Source organism: Labrus bergylta, chromosome 9 (assembly GCF_963930695.1).
Source record: "Labrus bergylta chromosome 9, fLabBer1.1, whole genome shotgun sequence".
Lineage (NCBI taxonomy): Eukaryota > Metazoa > Chordata > Actinopteri > Labriformes > Labridae > Labrus > Labrus bergylta.
This window is the reverse complement of record NC_089203.1, coordinates 13,177,365-13,202,487: the sequence shown is the minus strand read 5'-3', so window position 1 is coordinate 13,202,487 and position 25,123 is coordinate 13,177,365. Positions and strand designations below refer to the sequence as shown.

General features: G+C 41.8%; 2 protein-coding genes and 1 long non-coding RNA gene across 5 annotated transcripts; 2 read left to right on the top strand and 1 right to left on the bottom strand.

Annotated features, from left to right (window-relative positions):
- The first annotated feature begins 138 nt into the window (after positions 1-138).
- Positions 139-6,706, top strand: LOC109993533 (protein FAM53C). The gene is made up of 5 exons (XM_020646521.3): positions 139-334; positions 2,527-2,778; positions 2,863-2,923; positions 3,011-3,831; positions 5,341-6,706. Exons 2-5 carry the CDS (start codon positions 2,695-2,697, stop codon positions 5,593-5,595), a joined length of 1,221 nt encoding a protein of 406 aa, XP_020502177.2. The 5' UTR covers positions 139-334; positions 2,527-2,694; the 3' UTR covers positions 5,596-6,706.
- Positions 4,609-5,689, bottom strand: LOC114920958 (uncharacterized). Its single transcript, XR_003809245.2, has 2 exons — positions 5,597-5,689; positions 4,609-5,463 (listed from the first exon to the last, which is right to left on the bottom strand). It is a non-coding gene; the product is annotated as an uncharacterized lncRNA (long non-coding RNA).
- Positions 6,707-7,173: 467 nt separating the features above from the next.
- On the top strand, positions 7,174-24,735 carry ctbp1 (C-terminal binding protein 1). Of its 3 annotated transcripts, none has more exons than XM_020646515.3 (11): positions 7,174-7,330; positions 8,354-8,402; positions 8,752-8,895; positions 12,950-13,104; positions 13,238-13,382; positions 16,695-16,901; positions 17,083-17,297; positions 18,310-18,440; positions 18,532-18,659; positions 20,699-20,816; positions 20,953-24,735. In XM_020646515.3, the coding sequence occupies exons 3-11, from the start codon at positions 8,835-8,837 to the stop codon at positions 21,137-21,139; spliced, it is 1,347 nt and encodes a 448-aa protein (XP_020502171.1). In that variant the 5' UTR covers positions 7,174-7,330; positions 8,354-8,402; positions 8,752-8,834; the 3' UTR covers positions 21,140-24,735. The 3 variants fall into 3 exon arrangements, with proteins under 3 accessions (XP_020502171.1, XP_065814604.1, XP_020502173.1); XM_065958532.1 differs by lacking the exon at positions 7,174-7,330 and adding an exon at positions 7,439-7,457; XM_020646517.3 differs by lacking the exons at positions 7,174-7,330; positions 8,354-8,402; positions 8,752-8,895 and adding an exon at positions 10,595-10,742.
- Positions 24,736-25,123: the final 388 nt, after the last annotated feature.

Sequence of the window (25,123 nt, the reverse complement as noted above, 5' to 3'; positions counted from 1 at the left end):
ACATGGCCCAGTCTTTTTTGATTTTATACTGTTGCTTTATATAGGACGATCTAACTGTGGGGGGATGGTTAGCTGGACAGTCACTAAAAACTTTGGCGTAAACTTGTTGTTAAAAATATATTTTAACTTTTGGAAACACAACTAATGGTCATATTGTAAAAGTAGAAGATTAAAAATGTTGTTAGACTCCCTGAAATTGTAACGCGATTTTAAGCTGTTTTTTTCTCACTACCTGTGTATTGGTTTCGCCCAAAGGCTATATATACTCCGCTGAACTGCCCTCTGTCCGATGCACTGTGTGCTGCTTCGGTTGCTAAGGAACCACTGAATGCAGGTAATACATCAGGACAGCTGTAGCATGGTAGCTTGCAAGCAGGCTACATAAGACAGCTAACGCTCCTACTAAATATGATATACACTATCGCTCCAGCTGTTACATCAATTGCATCTCTTAGTCTAACGAAAACTGATTACTATGCACCTTAAAACAAGCTATTAACTGTTAGCAAACATATTTGATGTGAGGAAAATGACGCTATAATGTTATTTAGGACACTTGTTATCGTAGCCACAGAACAGGCTAATAACTTACTAATAACGGACTTAATCTTGTTTCAGAGCTTGCTAACTATCTACTTTGCTTATCAGCCAAAGTTTGAATCTGATCCAGCCAGTAAACAAAGTTATGTTATAATCACTGATTAATTGTCAATGGCAACCAGATGTCCCTTTGCTTACACTGAAGACAGCGTTATCATTTTACAAATGGTGTTTGGTTGGTAATGTCTAGCTGTGCAACTCTACCTTTAACGCATTTGTTGGTTTGCATGTTTAAGATACGGAATGTATGGCTATATCTACTAAAACCTCACTGCTTGTCGTAAATGCGGTGTGTGTTAACTACGGAAATGATACGATTGTAAAATGAATCCGCAGTAACGTTTTTATTAAAGTGTGTGGGCAGGAGTGGAAAGGGATAATGTGTTTTGTTTTTTTAATCAGCTTATTTAAAGAACTGCTTTTGATTTTATGCAGGTTACTCTGTGGTGCAAAGAACTGTAACTCTTGTCACCGAGTGAGGCTCAGCCTGTGCCGGTGTTACGGTTTAAAGAGTGACCGTGTTTTCTGGTGACTTTCAGGCGAACGTGTTAATGGTTGTCTGTACAACAGATGTTGAAGTCGTAACGTTACTATTTACAATCTATCGTTCTGGCGAGTGCTTCTGTGTTTAGTTTCTTTTACTAAAGACATATCCGATGAATATTTTCGATGTGGTAAAGACACTTTCCGTTTTTAACATCTGTTGTAATTACGACAACCACAAACGCATACGGCTGAAAGTCACCATTTTACACGGTCACTCTTCAAACCGTAACACCAGTGAAGTAGCTGATCTTCTGGCATGTGGAACTGAGCTAGCAATGTAGCACCATGTTTGCTACAAGGAGGGAGGCCCTGGAGGCCACCTCTGATCACAAATCAGAATTTAAATTCCGTTTAAAAAAAATAATCTGTAACAGTTTATTTGTCAGCATGCAATGTGTTTTTAGATTCTGGGTGCTCCACACTTGAAAAATAAAAACAGTGGTGGTGGTTAAAGGCCTTGTTACATTTCAATGCATTGGAAATAGTTTTTTTTCTGTTTTAGTTTCAGTTCGAGGTGCAAAGGTTTGCTGGTATTTCTTATAGATAGATAGACGCTTTATTGTCATTGTATAAAATAACACAACAAAACTTTGTGCCATGTGTGGGTTCATCTTTAAGATGTTGTGTGTTTAGTTACCTTAAGATCTTAAAATCTAACTCTATGATATATACTGTATATAAAGAAAGAAAATATATATTGTAAATAAGCCCTTGAGACATGGTCACAGATCTTGTGATCAAAGTTACTATGGCATGCTTCTGAACCCTATCCCCATTCATTATTACACACTTCCCCCATCCTTTCCCCTTCACTCATTCCCTCCCTCTTCAATTCACATTACAACTCACAACTCTTTTCATTTGTTTTTACTTGACCCAACTGACTTGGATTGCCATTGCATTGCCCTTTTTTTTTTGTTGAGTTTTTCACTTGTGATATATTGTGTGTTTTCTGAAAGACTAGTCTGTGTCTGTAACAACAGTAAGACATGTCCATGATCACTGTGCATGATGGAATGTGCAGTGTTTCTTTGTTCTGGGTCTCCTCACGTCCATTTGTGCTCTCTGCCTTTGTGAACATGAACCTCTGCCTCCCGTGTGTGGCAGCATGTAGATCTAAGCATGGATCTTGTTAAGTAACACATGGTTAGACATTTCACTTCACGAACATGGACATTCTTTTCCTCTTTGGTTGGACTTTTCCACGTTGAAATAAGTTCCCAGAAGTCGATTTATCTACTCCTGTGAAATGTCTGATGGCGATGTCTGGCAATATATAAACTACCAATGAATGAAGTATTTTCCCTGCCATGTGTCTGACCAGTATCAGTTAATCATTTACATTGTTTCATAATGATCCCTTTTCATTTGTCTCCCTAGGTGGCCCAAAGATAATGGTGGCAAAGTGAGAAAGCTGGTCAATCTGGCTGGTTGAGGTGTGGAGGGGACACCACAAACCACGCCAAGATTCTGTCTATTTAGATTTTCACTGCCCTCAGTACCTCTCCTCATCGTCTCCATGTCCAACCCTGGATTGTAGCTACAAATATGGTGACGCTTATAACAGAGCAGCTCCGTAAGCAGAGTTTGGAAGAGCCTTATTACAAGGCTCTTTCATTCAATGCGAATGTGGTGAGTTTGATACTAAATTATCCATGAACCAGCTCCTTAATAGGTCCTCGTTTTTTAATTTAAATTATCACATTTTTTTTTCAGTCATTACCTGCAGTGGGCTCCAGTCCCACTGTATCGTGGAGGGCAAGTAGATCAACAGAAGGCAAGTTCATTGTCCTAAGTGCATTATTTGCAACCTAACGTGGAGAAATCTGTCTTATGTCTATCTTTTGGTATTTTTATTTTTTAGAAAACAGCTTAGCTACACACCCATCAACCAAAGCCAACCTTCAGGATGATTCCTGTGGACCAGACTTCCTATGGCACACTTCTCAATCTGGAGAATTTCTCCAGAGATCAGAAGTGTCCTTCACAGACATGGCTCTCCAAAGCTCCCCTCCACCGCCTCCTTCAAAACGCCATTGCAGATCCCTCTCTGTCCCAGAGGACTTGTCTCAATGGCATCCTTGTGCATCCAAGATTTGGACCCCTGTAAAACATGGATTCCGAAGTGGAGGAGCATCTGGTTCATACTCTGGAGCTAGCTCTTTGCGACTTTGTGGTCCAAGTTCCCCCTTCACCTCTTCCTCACTTCACTCATCTTCTAGTCCCACTTTTTTTAGTTTAGCACTGTCCTCTGACTCCCCAATACCATGGAGCTTCCCATGGGACTCCTGTGAAAAACTGAGAGGAACATGTTCTGCCTCCTTTGCTGCTCCTTCCTCCTGCTCTTCTTCACCAACCCCCCTGGTTTCTCACTCGGTGCTACAGCGCCGCCTTTCCCTCTCCCCTGTGCATATTCAGGATGCCTCTGTAAGTCTTCTGCCCCCCAAACCCTCCACTGCTTCTGCTTTGACTTATGGCAGTTGTGGTATGGAGCAACCTGCCCTTTCCCCTTCTCCCACATCTGCCTGCAGCACACCTTCCTCCTATAGACGCCAACTTCACCCTGCGCTGCCGCGGTGCCACTCGCAGCCCTGTGACATGCGCAGACCTCGTTTGAAGAGACGCCATGACCCAGATGTTCTGCCCTGCCCCAGACCGGGACTTGACTTCAGTAAGATGACACAGGTGAGCTAGAAAGTCCAATTGTAACTAAGTTTGGGTAGCTTCTATCAATCTCCTACATTGTTGCACATATGGAAACAGACATAGTTAATAGCATCCTTGAGTAATAAGCATTCTTGGTTGACTTCTGCCCATGTTTTCTATCTGGCATCACCCTTGCTCAGCACAGCTAAGCTTGGACCCCACATCATCCACTGTGTTCATTTCTTGTGTTGATGTTGGGGGAAAAAGTGGAGTGGACCCCTGAGATTTTCCATAAAGCTGACTTTTATGCAGGACACTTGCTATGATGCACTCTACAGATCACAGGCTGTAACCAGAGTTTGAAACACTCATAAAGAGGCTGTCACACGTATGCCCCACTTTTGCAGTAATACCACTGTATGTCTGTCCGTCACAATAAAAAACATTTCAGTTTACTCTCAAAAAAGGAAGCAAGAAAGTCAGTTTCTAATGAAACGTGTCAAGTATTCAGTCTGTTACACAATATTGTTAATACATTTGACAGGTTTAAATTAAATTGATGAAAAGGCATCATATAATTAAATGTTTTATTAAGTTTACAAAGTCAAGGATAATCGTTTACTTGTTTAGGTCATGTGGCACAGAAATTGATAAAATTGATTATGAGTTATTCTATGCATGTTCAAGATACAGACAATTCTATCATTACTGATGTTTTGGCACTGCCAGTATTTGATTTTTTTAAACATATAGCATGTAATATATCTTGACTACACTGAACAAAAATATAAACAATAACACTTGTGATTTGCTCCAATTTTCACGAGTTGAAATCAAAGTATTTTTCTATGTACACAAAATGTCTATTCCTCTCAAATGTTGTTCACAACTTTCTTTAAACCTATGATAGTTAGCACTTCTCCAGTTCTTCACTTCTCTCTGGTCTGCGGTTATGAGGCCAGTTGGATGTACTGCCAAATTCTTGGGAATGTCTTTGGAGATGGCTAATGTTAGAGAAATGAATATTCAATTCACGGGCAACAGCTCTGGTGGAGACTGAAGTTAGCATGCCAGTTGCATGCTCCCTGACAACTTGGTGCATCTCTGGCGCTGTGCTGTGTGATATTACTGCACATTTTAGAGTGGCCTTTTAATGGTGGGGTCTTATGTGAAGAGTACAACTGAAGGAGATCCAAAAGACTTTTCAAACCAAAGAAAAGAACTGTGTTTTGTCGGAAATTCTTAAAAAGAAATATCAGAATGGAGGTCAGTCTGGCAAATGCCTGCGCTCGGTTGGGACACTCAGGGGTGGGTTCTGATAAACTGGCGCTAAAGTGCCACATCTACCGAATCAAAAGTTGCAGAACTGTTTTTGTATGAACTACGTCCTGAAGTTGATCCTTGATATGTATTAAACAGATTACTGGACTGCAGTCATGAGCACTGAGAAGAGGTCAATAGTCTTTTCAGTGATTAGTTTTGGCACATCATTTCCCTAGAAACATCAAATGATCTCAAAATAACATGACACATCTTTCTTCTTTGTAGATTGGCAATCGTGACACATCAGCGTGTGCTACAGGTGGCTGCGTGGTGCAAGTGTCTTTCCAGGCAGAGCAGCACTCAGCCTTCTCCTCTGCCGAGTTCCTGGGACGAGCCAGCATTGAGCCACTAAGTGAAAGTGAAGAGGAGGAAGAGGAGGATGAAGATAAAAGAAATAGGACCGCGGTAGAAGGCAGACAAAAGATTGTTTTTGAAAGAGATTGCACTGAACTGGATTTGAACCTTATAGAAGAGAACTGACCGCCCCTGCTGCTCCCAGTGTGATTACTGCATTCATAACCATGTTAAGCACACATCTAGGCTCATGTGCTCCTCTCACTAACTACTTGGGAACCTGTTGCAATATTGAAGCAGAAACACAGAGTTAATAATCAAGAACCAAGCAGTTGGAAGTTGATATCAAATTACAATTTTATAGGGAAATCTGCATGAGTCAGCTAGTTTTCATGCACAAATAATTTCTTCGGTTGCGTTAAGCATTGGTATGTATCTTGATAACCTTACATACTGTATCCTCATCAAAGAACACTATATACTGAAGTTAGCAGAATGCGCTATTCAAATTAGTCATTAGTATTTTGGAAACACTCAACGAAGTTTCATTGGATAGAGGTAAGCACTCTTCTGTGCCCCATCAGCATTGTCTACTTTTGCGTTTGGGATTCTGAATTTCAAAATGACTGTATGCTAGCTGTGAGAGATTGACATGATGTGCATGTCTGAATAACATTAGAGTAGTAAACAAACATACTGTCATGATTGATGCTCTCCCACTGGTTTTAACAGGATAAACACTCTGATGAACTATCTCCACTTCTTGTTCAGAGATCACAAAAAATGCCTCTTTTTTTTTTTACTTCTGTTCTGTGATGAACTTAGCGTGTGCTTTGGAAGCAACTCTGTATCATCAGAGGAAATTCTTCTTGTTAATGCAGAAAGAATGGCTCCCTCTTTGGTTCACATATGAACTTCAATAATACTGATGAAACTTCAAGATGATCATGCCTTAAGCTTATAACACAGAGTTGTTGGTGCTCTGGTCTTCATTTCACAGCCAGACATTTTTGCAATCTCCACTTCAATTATTCAGAGACGTATCAATCAGTGGCACATGCAGTAAAACAAGCAGCAGAATAACTGAATCGATGCTGCAGCTGGACTCCATAAGGCACAACGTAATGTATTGTACAATGGTTAGAGGGAGTACACGCATAAAGCAAATTCCTGGGTGGATGTTAAAAGGCAGTGGTAATGCAGATGATTTGGTGGCCTTTCAGAAATGATTTTCATGTATTTTTGAGATAGAAATATGTTGCACAATTTATGTACGAATAAAATTCAATAGAATATTTTTTTCTTTTTCAAAGAGTGTCTTGCCTTTTTTTTTTCCCCCATTCCCATTTTCTGCTTGTATTCAAAAGAAAAGAAAAGTACAGGTTTTTTTTTTTTTTTTTTTTAGATTATTGTGACACCCAGTGGCCAATGTCAGTGTAATACACAAAGTTTGATCTGAATTCAATAACTGCACATGTTAATGAAAGGAGTGATATTTCCTGTTTGGGTTCAAACCAAGCATTTCATGGGCAACCTGGACTTTTTTTTTTCTATTTAAGTTTCTATACGAGAATAGAAGAAGAAAAGAAAATATAGTTTGTGGAGCAATGTGTTGTTAAATTGTTTGGACACATTCAACAGTTTGACAAAGTTAAAGAAAAAGAAGAAGTAGAAAGAAAGTGTTTAACTCACTGATGAACCCGTTACAATGCAGAGTGGCATGTGTTGTCAGATTGCTGTTCCGCCATGTAACGTGAGGGCGCTCCTTCCAGTCCACTAATGCTTTTTTTTTCCACAGACGGCCTGACCCCCCCACCGACAAGCCACTTCCTCTTTTGTCTAATTTCATGGCGATCGGGAGAGAGGGAACAGCACCGACGCACGCACACTGTTTCTGCACTCTTGAAAGAGTTTATCCGGGGTAAATAACTCAGAATTTATACAACATTTGGTCACTTGTTTGCAATGTAGAAGTAGTTGAATTCAAACGTGCGGACTATTAAGCTTTCCCTGAGGAGTTTTTTTTTTCAAATTTCTGAAGCTTCTGGGTCAGATATTTCACATTGTAGCGCCACTCGCTGATAACAAATCGGTTGAATCCTGCAGCTCCTCTCGCTGAGCGGCACGCTAGTTAACGGCGCTGCTAGCTAGCGTTAGCACTGCTGCAAAACGCCTCATAAAACGTAGCTAGGTGCTGTGTTTGTTATATTTATCAACATGTGCGTGGCCAAGTAACACAAATGAGTTCGTGTGTGATTGAACTTTTCATTAAATGTTAGGTACTTAAAAAAAGTCTTCAAATGTTTGTGTTTGCTAGCAAAAAAAAAAAAAAAATCGAGTAGCTTACGATAGCTGTCGTGCTAATGTTTTTAGTTAGAGTTGGGCTGGATTTGCGATTCAGAAGTTCAGGCAGACTCAAAAACATCGAAATGGGCTCCCTAAATATGATTAGTCGCCGATTAAAGGTTAAACAGTTCGATCATTTCCTGGGTGGTACAGTTAACCATCATTCTTGTAAAGTGGGGAAAACGGTGTAGCTAGCAGCGTCGGCTAGTGTGCTGCTCATGTTGGTTTATCTTTATAATACCTGCCTCATAAAGTCTCCCCTCAAGTGGTGTGTCTGATGTGTTCAGCTGTTTAAATACTGTGCTTATGTCTGTGGTACTGTGGAAAAGCGATGTTGAAAAGTAAAGGAGGTCCAAATGTTGTATCGGTGTGCTAAAAGTTTAATTAAAACAAACATGGAAGTGTTAAAGTTAAGTCTGAAAGTATGAGGTTGTGTGGCAGACATACTGTTACTAACAGGGAATGCTTATAAGTGAAGACTACATGTTTACTTAATGCAACATAGATTCACTGTCTTCTTTAAAAACCACTAACAGTGATACAGACTATATGAAATTGCCCTCAGCTAAAATCTAAATACTCTTTTGTTTGTTTACAGTGTAAACACATTTGTAAACCTGATCGGCACTGCAAACAAAGTTCTCCAGGTGAGTGTCTTTCTACATGTCATACTTTTCTGGGTTACATTTTGAATTATTTTTATTTCGAAAAAAAACGAGTTGTGGGTACTTTCTTAGGCCTTTCTTTTTAGTTATTTTCCTTTTTTTTTTTGTTTAGTTTTGTTCCAACAGTCAAAGATAACAATTTTACCCGTTCATGTTTATCTAATGTGTCTAATTGTTAAGTTACAACACTATATTTACACTTTTTTTTGACAAGTTTTGACAACTCTTCTTACAGAATCGAAAATTTTATTCAGCAAGTGAAATGTGGAAATGTATAAATATCTCCCATTAAAGTTTTTCCTTACCTTCTGTATTTCACATTTGTGTGCAGGGGAAACTAAGCGGACATCAGTAAAGGGGCTCCTTAGCACTTGGATCTGTTCTTCCCTGTCCCAGGTTCAGACTGCTTGGTCTATGGCTCTGATGGACAAACACAAACAGGTCAAGCGGCAGAGACTTGACCGCATCTGTGAGGGTGAGAGTTCAAAAATACTCAAACAAAATATATAAGTACATTTGTAGAAGCAAGTTTTATGAAATATGTAGTTATTCACATGTTAGTGTTACTTCATAACTTATATAACCAGTGCATTTGACTCAATCAAGGATATTTATTTTTATAAATGGGTGTAATCACTAGTTTATAGTCAATATATCAACTACTTTAACAACAATGATACTGATACCATACTGATGTTGTCATGTCTGCATATAGAACCTCTTCTTTCTTTATTATTTTCACGGAGGCGTAATGAAGGGACCAAATAGTCCCACCTCTGTGCCGTTACAGTGTGTACATTACAAGGCGAAGTGGGATTGGTGGCCTTTCTGTGCGTGGACCTCCCGCTGTTTCTCTTTGTGTCGTGCTTCTGCAACGCTGTAACACAATGTGAATTCACAGACTGATACACCAATATTACGCCGTGTAATCAATATGAATGTACAAAGTCGTAAATGGCAGCTGAGCTTAATTTCGGCAGTGTTGTGGAGCACTCTGAAAGGGGCTTGTGTGTGTCTGCTCTGCCCTCCGTCTCACCTGCAGCTCTTATTTAAGCCACGACACAACAGGCTGTGTCATTTATGAGTCAGGAAATATTGACATGTTTTTTGTAATTCCACATGTTAGCTTATACCAACAGAGAATATACCATTTAGCACCTGTTGGACAAAGATGGTAAAGCTGACATGTAACCTTGTCACTGAGGTTTTCGATTCATTCTGACCTGCAGACTGCTCGCTGGGGGCTTCCCCAGAAATGTCCTACACAGCACACGCAGCAAAAAGATAATACAATTAGAAGAAACAGACAAAAGGCAGATTCTCTACAGATACAGACACCACCACACACTACTAGTGGACCGTTACATGTTTTTAGAATTGAATAGTTATATATGATTGCATAGATTTGTTTTTTGTGTTTTTAATGGTAAATTCAAGCTTTTATTTATTTTATCATGACTATGATTTAAACATTTTGGTAAGTGTCCTATGACTTTCTTGTACCTGCACTGTGTGAAGGACAAATCTTGACAACCCTTAAGTATGATTTTGCTATTCAGTGGTCGCTTTTTTATAGAATTCAACATACATGTAAGGGATATTGCTGATTTTACTATATTTTTTATTATTGTGTTGAAACACTGTTGGATAGCATACTTGTGTTCTGTGGTCTTACCTTGGAGTAAATATATTCACTGACTGAGTAAAGTTCTGATCCTGGTTGTTTCCTCTAAAGGGGTTTCAGGGTGGAGGAGATTGTTTGGTTTGTTTGGTTTGTTTAAATTGGTATGCATGGAAAGTAAAGCTTGAGGAAGTGCACTATATTTGTGATTCAACTGAAAATATTTGTTCCTGGCATTAATAAAAAGTGCAGGTTTCCATGAAACGGATAGAGTTTTGCATTGTAGCTGAGAGGAGGAGAGATGATGGTGATCAGACATAATGGTGTGCTAAAATGGAGGGAACAGTCTGGGTGAGTCCCTAGAGACGGGTGAGAGGGAGAGGACAAGGTGAAGGGTCGTGGCCGCAGCTTCAGGGAAACGGGCCAGCTGTCTCTTTAAAAAACGACAACAGCCCAGCCCGCCCTCGGCCTCGGCTATGCTAATGAGGTTAGTGCTGGTTGGCTGGCGCTGAATGGAGCTGCCTCTGATTGGAGGCTGGCTGTGGGGGAGGGTCTGGGCGTGGATGACAGCTGGGATCCAGCCAGCCAAGAGCAGGCTGACAGAGAGGGAGAGAAAAAAAGAGCGATAGAGGGAGAGTAAGGCGAGAGAGAAAGGGAGAGAGAGAGGGAGGAAGACAGGCTCACAGACTTCATAATGCAAGGTTAGGCCCAGTGCTCATGTGTTTTCTATTTTGGCATGTGTGTTTAATATTTGTGAACTGTGGGGGGGGGGGTCTGGTTTGGGTGTGGAGCAGCTACTTGTGCTCAGTTTTTCCTTTTATGTTCAGCTCGTTTTGGCGTTGTCGCAGCCGCTAAGAAGGAACTGAATAACCCTGTGTGTGTGTGTGTGTGTGTGTGTGTGTCTAGCTGCTTCTGGGTGGAGTACCGCTGCTTGCTGCATTATCATCGTTTGCTGCCCCTCCCCCCTCACCTCTTACTCCTCCAACTGCGGCCGGAGGAGGAGAGGAGAGGAGGAGGGGGTAAGGGGAAAGAAAGGGAGAGGGAGGGAGAATGAATGAATCACTGAATGAATTGTATTGTGTGTGCGGCCATGCTTGCGCTTAGTAGGCCTCGGGTATGCCAGTGTCCTTTGACTCAAATTACTCTGTGTGTAGGCTTGCTTGTATATTTCCAGAACTTATTTTTCTGAGGGGATCATTGTGACGGCTCCCTTTGGGTTTTTCTACATAGCAAGAGTCTCTTCATTCAGCTTGTAGCAGTGGGCCTGTTAGCATTCGTTAGCCTTGTGCAATGAATGTGTATCACACTGCTAAAGGGAGTACAGTAGATTTTTACAAAATTTCAAAGCGCATCAGGCTGTATGTTTTTCCTCCTTGGACTGTGTTGCTTTTCAATGCATGCATTGGGAAATGCTCAGACGTCAGAGGATATTTGTTTCCCCACTGTTGGCCACCAGCTCTCTCAGCTCCTCTGCAGTCTCAGCATTACCTCCTGCCCTCTGTCCAAGTGAATGTTTTAGCCAGAAACACACCCCCACCCTGGGACTCACACACCTGTCACATCGCAGGGACCAGATACTGTGTGTACTGATGCATGTGTGAGGTTGGTCCAAGCCAAGAACTGCTCAGAGGAAGACAGGGAGAGCTGTAAAAAGCAGTTGTAGATGAAAGCATTAGTGGTAAATTTCCCAAATTTAACATCAAAGCATTGCATTTTTTATGTCATCGATTTCCAACAGACAAGCAACATTTCCATTGTTGGTATTCTGGTCAACCTTTGGTGCACGAGGCCAAATGTGCACATGTTTTTGCAGACAAGGTGTGTGTGTCCATGTGTGGAGGAAGGAGAGAACCAGAAAAATAGAAAGGAGGTACTCTGCCAGACAGGAGAATTTAGGTCATGACTCAGACCCCCTCATGAACCCCCGCCACCTCCTCTCTGAGACCCCACAGCTCTCCACCCCTCCCCCCCCACCACCCCCCAGTCGCCACACTCCATCACCTCTCCCGCTTCCTTCCCAGCCCCCCTTCTATCTGTGTGCGCTCATATCTTACAGTGGCAGTTCAAGTTTCCAGACTGAACATGATATCAATATGGCTGCGCTTTATCAAACCGAATCTAACCTTCCCCTTATGAGGAGTGGACAGATCAATGTAAGCTGGAAAGCCTGTGTGTTCCCTAAAATACCAAATAGGCCCGGGTGCTGGACGATCTCCATGCCCCTATCACAGATTTAGTTACACATCACTTTTGAAACCATAGAACACACACATGCTTACACACGTCATGCTGGTAGTTTCCTTTGGTGGATGCATTGGAGCATTTAGGGCAGCAAGTAGCTCAGCAGATCAAAAATACCAACGTTGTTCTGATAGCTGGAGAGGTGCCAGGGCACTTCCCGAGGACTGCCGAGGAGCCTTTGAGCATGGCACCGAACCCCCAACTGCTCTGGTGCACTCCCTGCGTAGCAGTGTGTAGCAGCCCCACTCTGACATCTCTCCTCTAATGCACAGGTCCTGTTTGTGCATGTGTGTGATTTTGGTCTATGTGTGTGAGAAGCATGTCTCTAAAATAACAGTGTAAACCAGAACTTCCCTCAAGTATTTTAAAAAAAGGAAAAAAAAATCAAAATTGGAATAATGTGTTATTGTCTTCAGAGTGTTGCATTTAGCCCTGTTCACTTAAGCCAATTGTGGGGGGGGGATATCGAGCGAGGGTTTGATGACATGCACCACACAGGGAAGTCCAGGCAGGACATGCTAACCATTGACTCACTAATCTGTACCTCAAAAATTCTATGTGGCAGGAAGCTGATAGATTTTTAGAACTGTGGTCAAGAAAGTGCCAATGCAGGAAGATTGAGACGAAAGCACTTAACCTTTTTTTTTTTTCCTCCTGATGGTCTCAGGTATTCGACCCCCCATCCTAAATGGGCCAATGCACCCGCGGCCTTTGGTGGCCCTGTTGGACGGGCGTGACTGCACTGTGGAAATGCCCATCCTCAAAGATGTGGCCACTGTGGCCTTCTGTGATGCCCAGTCCACACAAGAGATTCACGAGAAGGTAGAGCCGACACACACACAAACACACATAGAGGTCTTCACCCTTATCAGACCACACAAAGGCAAAACTCTGCCAGCAGACACACTGACAATTTGGGGCAAATGTTTTTATTTGATGAATTTGTCCTCTCTAGGTGCTAAATGAGGCAGTGGCCGCTCTGCTCTACCACACCATCACTCTGTCCAGAGATGACCTGGAAAAATTCAAAGGTCTCCGTGTTATTGTCAGGATTGGCTCCGGCTTCGACAATGTTGACATCAAAGCAGCTGCTGAGCTTGGTGAGTGTGTGGAATATTTTTAAAAGAAATGTTGGGGTGCAAGCTGTCAGCCATGTGATAATCTGAGAACCCATTGGCTATCGTCTTTTGAAGATCTGTGCCTCTGGCAGCAATGGTTAACTTTGTGGGGCTTTTGGTGTAGCCAGTGTTTAACCACAGAGGACTGCTGGCCAAAACTTCACGACTGTGCGTTGCCATTGTTTACAGTCACACAAGTATCTTGAGAAGCGAGAATGGTGATTTTGTTGAGAGGGCAGTTATCTATCAACACTTGCATGCAGATATCTTTTTTTTATATTATACAGATTCGAATCCCAGTATTTGCTCATCAGCAGATGTACAGTACTATCTGATCTGACAGCAGTACTCGGGAATGTTACAGATTTATCTGAAATTCTATGTTTTCTGAAATGAAATGTTTCCCCACCAGTCTTAAATTATGAATCAAAGTGTTTCACGCATTTTTTGTTACTTATATTCATTTTTTTTTTTTTCAATCGTAAGTATATTTGCTGACTGTTTAGGATTTTATTAAAATCCATATACCAGGGGTTCCCGACCTTTTGTGAACCAAGATCTACTTTTAAAGTTGCCAGTCTGCAGAGAGCTACCAGTCCACATAGGGAGCCGTAGCCATAACCGACAGCCTACAAACATGATTAATACGCACACAAAAAACAGAAAATAATAATAATTTATATTCTACTGTTGAATTGAGACTCAACAGATGAAAGGGCCAGCTCCAGGATGTTACAGACTAAAAACCTGATAGCATTTACATCCCAGACATAAATGCATGGAAGAGGAGTCTTGTCTGGAAGTCATTCAACGCTAACCTTTAGCTTCTCTGGAATTACATTAAAGAAATTAATATCCATTCCCAGAGACATATATCGTCCATAACACGGTGATAGACCATGATTGCTGTAGGGTTCCAAGATTGCTTCTGCAGTGAATGACCTTGTGTCACAAAAATGAATCACAATTTGGATTATGTTTACATTTTCAGATTGTTTGCCATGCTTACAAGTCTCTAAATAAAATAAAGTACATTATGCTATATAATTGTAGCAAACATCAGTGTTCACTGCCTGTCATGTTTAGACTTTTTTACCCCTATGTAAGTGAAATAAAAGAGAACTATAATCTGCAACATGCCAGAGTTTACTGGGGCTGGGAATCTTAGGGTGTCTCACGATTCGATTTCTATTCTTGGGGTCACGATTCTGAATTCATGGATCCATGATTCAAAGTCTATTTTTGAATTAGTACATACTTCAGGATCGACTCCAGTCATCTGTGAGACTGGCTGAATTACTTGCTGCTCCATTTGGCATTCTACTGAGAGAAAGAGCTAGCATTAGCAATAAGCAGGGAGTGACTGATTGGCAAAAAAAAATTATTTAGGAAGTTGTGAATCGAATTTTACATGTAGCGATTTCCCACCTCTAGAGTTTAAGAGTAGTTTTATTACCAGCAGCAAACAATCGCAGAGTGCACTGCAATCACTGTTAGAAAGTTACGCACATCAACACAACAGGTGAAACAACACTGCCTTACAAAGCAACGCAACATAATCATGTGTAAACTGGATATTTTGACGACACAATTCTTACATTTTGTTTAACTTAACAAGCTAAAACAAGCTAAAAGCTGGAGCGACGATAGCCTAGCGTTTATGTCGCCCCATGTACAGAGGCTGTAGTCCTTGTTGCATTGTCTGTCTCCAGCTGTATCAAAGTACAGGATGCATTAATGCAACAACAAATAGAAGGTTATATGATGCTGCTTAAGAAAAATAATAGAGTAGGCTTGTTATTCCACTGTCCTGTTTGGTATCAAAACAAGTTCCCCATTCCTCATTGTCTTGTCTCTAAATGCTTCAAAAGGCTTCATTTGCATGTTAGAATTAGGGATGGGAATTTACAGTAATCCCTGTACTTGATTACTCGAATTACCTAATGAACGAGTACTCGAGTATCCGCAGATTATTATTAATTTTTTTTTAACCGTAAACAAAAAAACAGTCCGTCGGACACAGACCTCCCGGACCGGAATTGTAGACTTCATGCTTATAAAATGACATAAATTACAATCTTTAAACATAAATATAAATAAATAACCAACAACAGAAAGCGATTTCAACTTCAGCGACGTGTGCTAACAGGGCTAGCAAATGACGTGATGCGAGACTGCCTGTTTTCTGTCTCCGCTGTTTTCTCCTTGTGCTTAATGTGGTTAAGCACTAGTATTTCTATGGTATGCAAGTTTAACGCCACAAATCTTGCACTGCACATTAACTTCATAGTTTTTGTCGAAGTACTTCCAGACATCACTTTTCTTGACTGACATGTCGCTGGTGTAGCAGACGGTTCTGTATTTACTTGAATAATGTGGTCAACGGCGAGTACTCCAGTACTTGAGTACTCGTACCCATCCCTAGTTAGAATCTCTAAATGTATCTTTTGGGGAGATTACCCCAGACCCCCTCCCTTCATTTCCTTCTGTATCTTGTCATATGTGTCACTTCTCTAGAGTTTGCTAAACTCACTAGCAGCTGATGGTTCATTTAAATAGGCATTCAATGCACTTTACAGTAAGTCACCTTGTCTGGTATTCATACGTTAAAGAAGCCATGAGTTGGCCAGTATCTGTCGCCCTGGATCTTAAGCTTTGAACTTAATTTGTATGTCGAGTATTTTCAGTCAATGTATCTGTTTGTGCTTTAACCCCCAGGGCACAAAGCCAGATTATAATAATACAATTGTGCATTAAAGGCACAAATGGTGCATGAACATGTATCAGATAATACATTTATGGATCAAAGATCTCTGGGGGAGACCTGATAGTGCCAACTATTAAATGACAACTACCGTATCCTTACATTACCCAACAGGTTGTTTCAGTTTAAACAAACGTGACTGTAAGAGCTGTAGATCTGGAAATTGTACCCTTGAAAACACGAGTCGTATCAGTGTCTCCTCCACCATTGTTGTTGACAAAGCTGATGTCAGAAGTCTTGATTTGGATTGGTCGGTGAGGGAGAAGCTACATTGGTGAACACAGCGCTGTTCCAAATGTTGAACCTTTATGCAGCAGAGAGCGCTGTGAGAGCAGCAACAAAAAAAACCTCTGACGACCAGGGGGGGGCGTTTTTACATTATACAAGTCGATGTAATAATGGGGTTATAGATTGGGGCATTGTTGCATAGACTGATGTTCTTGGAAGTATTTCTGATCCTTTTAGTTAACCAACTCTAAGAAACACAAAGAAGATGCTTAATGTCTTTTCTCTGTTCATTTGTTTTCCAGGCATTGCTGTCTGTAATGTGCCAGCATCCTCTGTGGAGGAGACAGCCGACACTTCGCTATGTCTAATCCTCAACCTGTACAGGAGAGTCACCTGGATGCACCAGGCGCTCAGGGAGGGAACCCGGGCCTCCAGCGTGGAGCAGATCAGGGAGGTGGCAGGCGGGGCTGCACGTATCAGGGGTGAGACGCTGGGCATTATTGGACTAGGTGAGTCATTGATTGAGACATTGTGTTTGTGTTATTGACTTGTAATTGAACAAAAATAGTTGGAAGTGCTTTGGTCTGTTTAACCTAAATATGAAAGCTGTGGGACAACTTTTTCTTAAATAAAAGACATTTTATTCCACAGTGACTGAGCATAACTTAACATTTTTGTGTGTCTTTTAAGGGCGTGTCGGCCAAGCGGTGGCTCTCCGGGCCAAGGCTTTTGGCTTTGGTGTGATCTTCTATGACCCTTACCTGCCCGATGGCGTGGAGCGCTCGCTGGGCCTTCAGCGAATGGCCACCCTGCAGGACCTCCTTATCCATTCTGACTGTGTATCCCTGCACTGCAGCCTCAACGAGCACAACCACCACCTCATCAATGACTTTACCATCAAACAGGTGTGTTGATAAACCCTGATCCTTTAAATACCGTAAAATCCGATGTATAAGACGCACTTTTAATGCCTATTTTTTTTGTCTTAAAAGTTGGCTGCGTCTTATACACCGGTGCGACCAATATACCAGTATAAAATAGTGAAACACGCGCCATCATTACAGCGGGTGCAGCAGCCACTAACTGCAACCTGATGCGATTAAAAACCCATCCCCATTCATTGTGTATTGAAAGCTGAGTGCACGCTGTGCTGGGAAAGACGGCAACACAGACCAGGCTGGCTACGCGACTTTTTCCACATCTTTTCTCCCTCACGACGTCATAATCATGCATTTACAGAAAACAGTGGTATATTGTTCCGTAAATAAACATTGTGGAGTGATCTTTTGATTGAAAGAGTCCTCTATTAAAGTTAAAGAGCCTCACAACTTTCCCTGCAGCAGGCTGAGAGCTCAACTACCGTACTGTAGCTAGTAGGAGCGCAAACTGCCGAACGTGAAAACAGACGAAACTAAAAGAACGTCACACAAACTGCACGTTGTAGACATCGCTGAACACAATATAAATCGTCACGCAGTAAGACAGTTTAAACTTTTTTTTCTCTACAAGAGACCTTCAAAACAGGGTGCGTCTTGTATACCGGTGCGACTTATATTCCGGATATTATGGTAGCTATTTAAGCACAATTGCTTGATCCTAATGGTACAGACCCTTCTGTTTTTTGCCTAATAGATAAAAGTACTTTCTCAATCATCTATTAAACCAATTGGTTGAATCAGCATTTTAGTTTTATGAATAGCTTGAAATCCTGATTCAAACACTTGGCTTACCCTGTTACGAGGATAGTTGTTCAGACAGTCATACATGACCTGATCAACTGTTGCTCCAATACTTTGTGAAGGATTGGAAGAATAAAAAAAAAAAAATCATCTTGATTTGTTCCAAATGATTTTTTTGATCATGATGTTCATTTCTGCTCAAGATAGTGCTCTCACTGTTGCCAACTCTGCTTTTCAGATGCGTCAGGGAGCTTTCCTGGTGAACACATCAAGAGGCGGTCTGGTTGATGAGAAAGCACTGGCTCAGGCCCTGAAAGAGGGCCGGATACGAGGGGCTGCCCTGGACGTCCATGAGGCAGAACCTTTCAGGTAACCAGGAGACACAGGGAATTACAATATCGTGTGTGATAGAGCCCTCATTGTTCTCCCTGTAACTCTCTGTCGTGTTCTTTCGAAACAGTTTTTCAACAGGCCCTCTGAAGGATGCTCCAAACCTGATCTGTACCCCTCACACATCCTGGTATAGTGAGCAGGCGTCTGTGGAGGCTCGCGAGGAGGCAGCCAGAGAGGTCCGCCGTGCCATCACCGGTGAGACACTTGACATTAAAAAGAATAAAAGTTTATTTTCAATGAACAGATAAATATGGATACATTTTAGACAGAACTACACACATCAGTTTCATTGTCTGGATGCTGATGTGTTGAATGGTGAGTAATCTGCATGGTGATGTACCTGACGATTGAGGATCAGTTTTGTTCAGGTGTTGTCTGTGTGCATGTATTTGGGCTGAGCATTTACAGAAGAAAGTTCACATATAACATGAGCTTTATTGTGATTGGTGGATGATACTGTCCTTTCTTATTATAGCCAGCTCATTCTCAATGATATCTTGGTAAGACTTTCATTTCCATGAGCTGATTTTTCAATGATGAATCATTTGTCATATGAGTAGTAAATGAATATCCCAAAAAGCAACAAAATGTAATGTTCTAAAATGTGATCTGTTACTTGAATCATTGCACTTTGTCTTAGAAAAACAGTGTGAGACAACTACTGCACACATACACACTGCATACATGTTTAAAAACTGTATCAAGTTGTCTATGTTACTATAACCATCCAGTGGGTTCAACTATGAGCTACATCTGGAGCCACACAGAGGTCTGTTGAGCACACGGGTTACATTTTTGTTTCTTTTAAAGTGTGCTTGTATTTTTGGGACACTAAAATGCTCCCAAAATTAGAGAGCAACCTGCAGGTTGGAGAGCCTGGTGAATCAGTTTGTAGGAAAATAACCTATGTATTAATACACTATAGTGACTCAGTCCGTTGTAGCTTCAAACTAAATCTGTGTGGTTTGAAGTTTCGTTTCTCTCCTGCATCTCTGTTCTTATTTTAAGATATCTGATTGTGTTAAGTTGCTACTTGTGAAAACACCTATATCCTTTTATTTAAAGAATTCTCGGAAATAAAATGTCATGTACTTAACTGAGGTTTAGCTGAGCTACTATTAACAGTGGTTTTCAGTAACACTGTGGGGAGTTACAGTATTTACAGCTGCATGATACTACCAAAGAAACACCTGCATTCAAAGGGTGCTAATTTCCAGCCCTGTTCATGATCGATGCAGAAACAGAGTCCTGTCTCTACAGCTTCACAGATCGCACTGAGACACAAAAGCTTAAGCTCCATTCCTATTTCAGTAGGGAAACAGCAGACTTGTATGTCCTTGTTAAGCTAGAATTTGGGCAACCAAGCCAAGTGCAATATTTACTATTCTAACAACTGGTTTAAAACCATGTTAGAGCATCCAAATGATATCAACACAACGTGAGACGACTGCTCAGCCATATTACAATCTACTACTGCAAGTTGAATTAGGCCAGAGTCTGAGAACATGAGTCCCTCGTGATGTAATTCGATGCGATGTTGAGAATAAGTGTTTCAACCATGCTTTACTGAAACTGAACACTCTCTGTATAAAATCAAGGATGAACTAATTAAACCGCAATTATCAGACAAGGTTTAGTATTAATGTAAAATAAAAGAACCTGCAAGTTGCTCTTTATATGTGGGATGGCTTCTTTGTAGGTGTTGGGTTACTGGGACTGTGCAGACATTGCACACAGCGTCTAACAGATAGTTATGCCTGGATGCATGAGGCAGGGGCTTCGTGCATGCATTCTCACTTTATGCAGCACCTTGCACCATTGCTGGTTAATGGTCTGGCTGCTTATCCATTTGGAGTGGATATGTTCTTGTGAGCAACTTTGATGGAGAGGGTCATCCTCCATTCTGTAGATTGGTGGTTTGATCCCAATCCTCATGCCTAAACATCTTGGGAGAAGATACTGAAAGTGGCTCCAGAATGCAAAGCCAATGATGTATTAATGTGTATGATTAATACGTTGTACTTGTCGCCTTGCACAAGTTTGTGTGTGTGGAAGCATGAATGTGACATAAAGACAGCCCTTTTGGAAGTTAATATAATACAGAAGGTGAATCCAACAGCTTGGTATATTCTAAAGGAGTAAGTTTGGAAATTTTGAATGGGGAGAGCCCAAAAAAAAACCGTTTTCAATCAGAAAACTTCTTGAAAGTGTAAAGTTCTGGTTTGCTTCTCTAGGGCGCATCCCTGACAGTCTGAAGAACTGCGTGAATAAGGAGTATCTGATGTCAGCCTCTCCGTGGCCCAGTATGGAAGCCGCCACTGTTCACCCAGAGCTAAACGGAGCCACTTACAGGTGAGAAGAGGGATGTAAAGGATGCAAATTGCCTTCGATTTCACATCAGGCTGTATTATGAGACTGAACGTGGATAATTTGTCCCAAGAGCAGCTGTCAATTTTTTTTTTTTTTTGTCTTGTCCTCTGTGTTTCAGATTTCCTCCAGGTCTGATCAATGTTGCAGCAGCAGGGGGGCTCTCTGGAGCAGCCGGGGGGGTCGAGAGCCTTGTAACAGGCAACCTGTCACACGGCATTGCCCCCGTCTCCCACCCTCCTCACGCACCCTCTCCGGTGCAATCTGCTAAGGCTGAAGCCGACAGAGACATCCCCTCCGACCAATAGCCCCCTCCGCTGCCGCCAGCACATTCCGTCACCATTGGAAAACCAACTCCCCCACCTCCCGGCATCAGACATCGCCCGACCCCTCAGTACATCGGCAGGGCCAGTTTGACCCAATGTGGAGCCACACATTCGTGTTCTTCAGATCGCATAACCAGCCTAGGAGTGACTTATCCACAACCAGCCCCCTCCCACCCACACCCCAGAGAACACACACATCCCTCCATCTTTGTCCTCATCACACCCTCTCAACCCCTCCCTCCTTCACTCCCCCATGACGTCAGCAATAACTTTTCTCAAGGATTCAATGATTGGATTGGTTTATATCCTTAGTTGGTTGTTTTAATGGAAAGTTGATCTGTTGTGGTTCTAGGTATAAATGTTTGTTTGTTGAAAAAATAGCATTTCTGAGTTGAGGCTTCACAGTCTGCTGCCTCCTGCAGGCTGACAGGTTGAAGCCCCCCTTTGTACATTAATGGCTCATGTTACTGCTCTCTTCTTCTTCCTCCTCTTTGCTTTTTCTCCCCCCCCCCCACCTCTCTTGTGAAGGGGTTATCTGTGTACTAAAGTAAACCAGGCAGAACTGCAAACAGTACATCCTGTCCTCCTCACTGAGAATCTAGTGACCCTGCTCAGTTTGGCCCTTTGGCTCTCCTTGTTACAGTCATCATCTTGCTCAGCAGATGGATCTGTGGTGCTGTCAGTGTGGAGCCCTCTCAGACTGTCAAAGTATTTCTCTACAGATCATACGTCAGATAGTAATACCCAAGATCCCTTTCAACTTTTTAATCGCTGTGACCGGACAGTCATCCCTGTATTCACACATGCTCTGCCTCTTATTGTTTTGTCCTGAGATAACAGCTCTGAGAGTCTTCAGAGGGCTCATATTCATGAATCTCCATCTCACGTCAGCAGCCCCGGAGTGCTGTCTGTGAAGTTGTTACACGTGGTGTCCAAAAGCTGCAACATGCACGATGTGTCTCCAGCAGAGGGTGCTGTCTTACTGTTAGAGTTTCACCTTCATGCATGCGGCTCCTTTAAGATGGACAGTTACAAGTTGGCTTTCAGAATACATGACGGATGGCCAGGGATTGACTAGCGCCTTATTATTTGATAAGACCTCACTGCACCCCACCTCCTTGCACCCAACCAACCACCCTTTACTCCTCATCTCCCACCACCGTCATGGACCATCCCCACTCATCAGCCCATGAACAAGTTTTCATCCATCAATTCCTTTAAGTGTGAGGGGACAGCAGAGTTTAGATTCCCTGTAGAAGTAAGGGGACAGTGTTCTTGCATGCTGGCTTTGTTGATGACAGTGGTGTGTGTGCGCCTGTGTGTATGGGATTGTTGTGCGCACGTGTGTGTGTGTGTGTGTGTGGGGGGGGGGGGTGTGTGTGTGTGTGTGTGTGTGTGTGTGTGTTTGTACGTTCCCTCACCCTGTTATAACAAGCTATTGTCTTTCCAAAGGAATAGTCCCTCGGAGTAACTCTTTAACGCTGTTGCCCTGGTGTCAAGGGAACACCTTTCTAGTACCTCAGTAACAGATATTGAATGTACCGTGCATACCCTTTTATTTTTTGTACAGATTTTCTAGATTCTTCTTTACTGTTCTTTACCAGAAGGGTTGTGAAATTGTAGCAGTAATGATACAATATGAAATAAATACATTGCCCCATGATATAAATTGACAAAAATCTTTTAAGGTTCACTATAGGTCACCGAATACTCAGGCTTTAAAAAAAACAAAAACATTGTGTTAATTTTCTTCGCCTTTACTTTTACTTCCTCGTGGAAATTTCAGCACAAGGCTTTCCCATTCTTCGACTTGCGACTAGTTGATGTGTTATAATCTCCATATTACTGGCTGAGGAAAGACAAAGGAAAAAAAAAACTAAAGGCGGTCCCGTGATCTGCTAGTTTTCTTTTACTAGATTATCAGTAGTAGTAGATGCTGTTTTGTTTTGTTTGAACCCCCTCTCCATTGTCTGGCTGCTCTAACTATAGTGCATGTGAGGTAATTTTTTTAGGGGAAAAACTATTGGCTTAAAGAATTTATGTCATCTTGCTGTTTCCCTCCGCTCCCTGGCCTTTTCCCCCTCCTCTCAGAGTGTTTTCAACCCGAGTTGCCATTTCTTTGTCGTGGTCAGTTTCCAGTGATGTACAGTTTTCCCGTCAGAGTCTATGAGAGACATGGAGCATGTCTGTGTCCTGAGATGCTAGATTCCTCTGTCATGTGATGAGTATATATTTTTAAAAATAACCCCCATAGTTCCGATTACTAGCTATTAGTAATCTTAAATTTTTTGCTGTTAACAATGATGATTATATATATTTTTCAGTTCAGCAGTGCACTGTTATGAAAACCATTCTGTTTTATTGTAGGATTTCATTTTGTGGATATGCTGTCTGTGTTCTACATGTTGTACTGAAACATTTCAGAGAAAACAAGAGGTCCCTCTCCTGGTGAATTTCTTTTTGTTTGAATTTTCGTCTTAACCCGACTGTCCTTTCCAGCTGATATCACTGGGCCTTACTTCTCCCCCTGTTTAAGTAGCTGTAATAGAAAGCCGCCATGGAACCACTCACTGCCTTAATACAGTTGACCACAGCAGGTGAAGTCAGGAGACACACCCAGTCGAAAAGCTCCTCACACCCTGACCGGCGTAACTCTGCACCACTTTGCTGTTTTCTTTGCTCTGATGAACCACATTCAGCCTTGTGTAGACAGTTTCTTCATGGCTCAAACATGTACATCCAGTGTGAATTGTAACTTTGCATTAACTACAAATGATGCTTGTCTAGTTTTTGAACGTTTTAAATCTGCTCATCAGTGTGTATGTATGCTAACAGAAAAGCACAGTGTGTATGCTCACAAAGCTATAGCTCATATTTCACTCATGGGTGTGAGAATGCCCCCAACCCATCTAAGCACCACTGACACCCTGGGGCTCTAAAAGCATCTATTCCAGAGCTACCAGAGCCCCCGGGGGAGGAGATGGAGGGTGGGGGGCATAGCGGTCACTGGTGTGGTCTGTCAAAAAAAAAGAAAAAAAAAAGAAGATAATTAAGAATTGGTCACTTTTCTCTCTCTCTCTCTCAGGGTACAAATGCACACATATCCTCCAGCAGTCGCCCTCTGTCTTGTGTCCGTCGTCCCAAGTTTTTTCCGCCCTCAAAATGCAGAACAGCCTCCTGCGTTTTTAGAAATTGCCCCCTCCCCCTCCCTTATTGTGCACAGGTCTGAACTTTTTGTTTCCTGTTTTGCTTTCGTTTGGCACTGACATCTAACCATCTAACAAGGAATGAATGAATGTTTGAAAGTGACTGTGTGTAATGTTAAAATTGGGAAATGTATTTTTACAACATGTGAACATGTTTTTTTTCCACTCACTCTCATTGTGAATTGATTTTTTTTTCTTTCACCAGACTGCAAAAACAAACAAAAAACAACAAAAAAAAATCTCCTGTAACTATAGGCTCTTAAGCTTTATTTTGTTTTGTTTACTTTTTTATTAGAAACAATCATGTTTGTGATGGTAACTTCCGATGGTAAACTCCACACCGTATTTTAATAAAATCTTTAAAATTAATAATGTTTTCTTTTATCATCTTTCTGCAAAAGAAACGATTTTGTCTTGTTCTCTTAAGTCCTTTCATTGAATGAACTTTGAACTTTCTTTTGGTCATTTGGTCAACTTCGCTCCTTGCAGTGGTCAGTAAGTTGTTGGTTATTTATGTTGACTGCCATTGCCTGCTAATTCTGCAGAGCAGCTTCAGGACATCGAGCTGTGTTAACAGAGATTTTGCCATAAACAAAATGGTTTGCTATCACAGTTTAGTTTTTTTTATATGGCAACAAGAGGTAAGGCAGAGCCAGAAACGGCACAGCTTTACGAGTGGGCAGACAAGGTGGGGTATACGGGAAAGGGGCTTCTTAGTGGACCCACAGGGCAGAGAGGGGTGGGATATTATCAGCACCAA

Bases quoted from the DNA above. Each gene is read 5' to 3' on its own strand.
- LOC109993533 (XM_020646521.3), top strand. From the start codon at position 2,695: ATGGTGACGCTTATAACAGAGCAGCTCCGTAAGCAGAGTTTGGAAGAG. The intron at 2,779-2,862 runs GTGAGTTTGATA...TTTTTTTTTCAG, and splicing joins TTTCATTCAATGCGAATGTG to TCATTACCTGCAGTGGGCTC. The intron at 2,924-3,010 runs GCAAGTTCATTG...TTTATTTTTTAG, and splicing joins GGCAAGTAGATCAACAGAAG to AAAACAGCTTAGCTACACAC.
- ctbp1 (XM_020646515.3), top strand. From the start codon at position 8,835: ATGGCTCTGATGGACAAACACAAACAGGTCAAGCGGCAGAGACTTGAC. The intron at 13,105-13,237 runs GTAGAGCCGACA...TGTCCTCTCTAG, and splicing joins CACAAGAGATTCACGAGAAG to GTGCTAAATGAGGCAGTGGC. The intron at 13,383-16,694 runs GTGAGTGTGTGG...TTTGTTTTCCAG, and splicing joins CAAAGCAGCTGCTGAGCTTG to GCATTGCTGTCTGTAATGTG.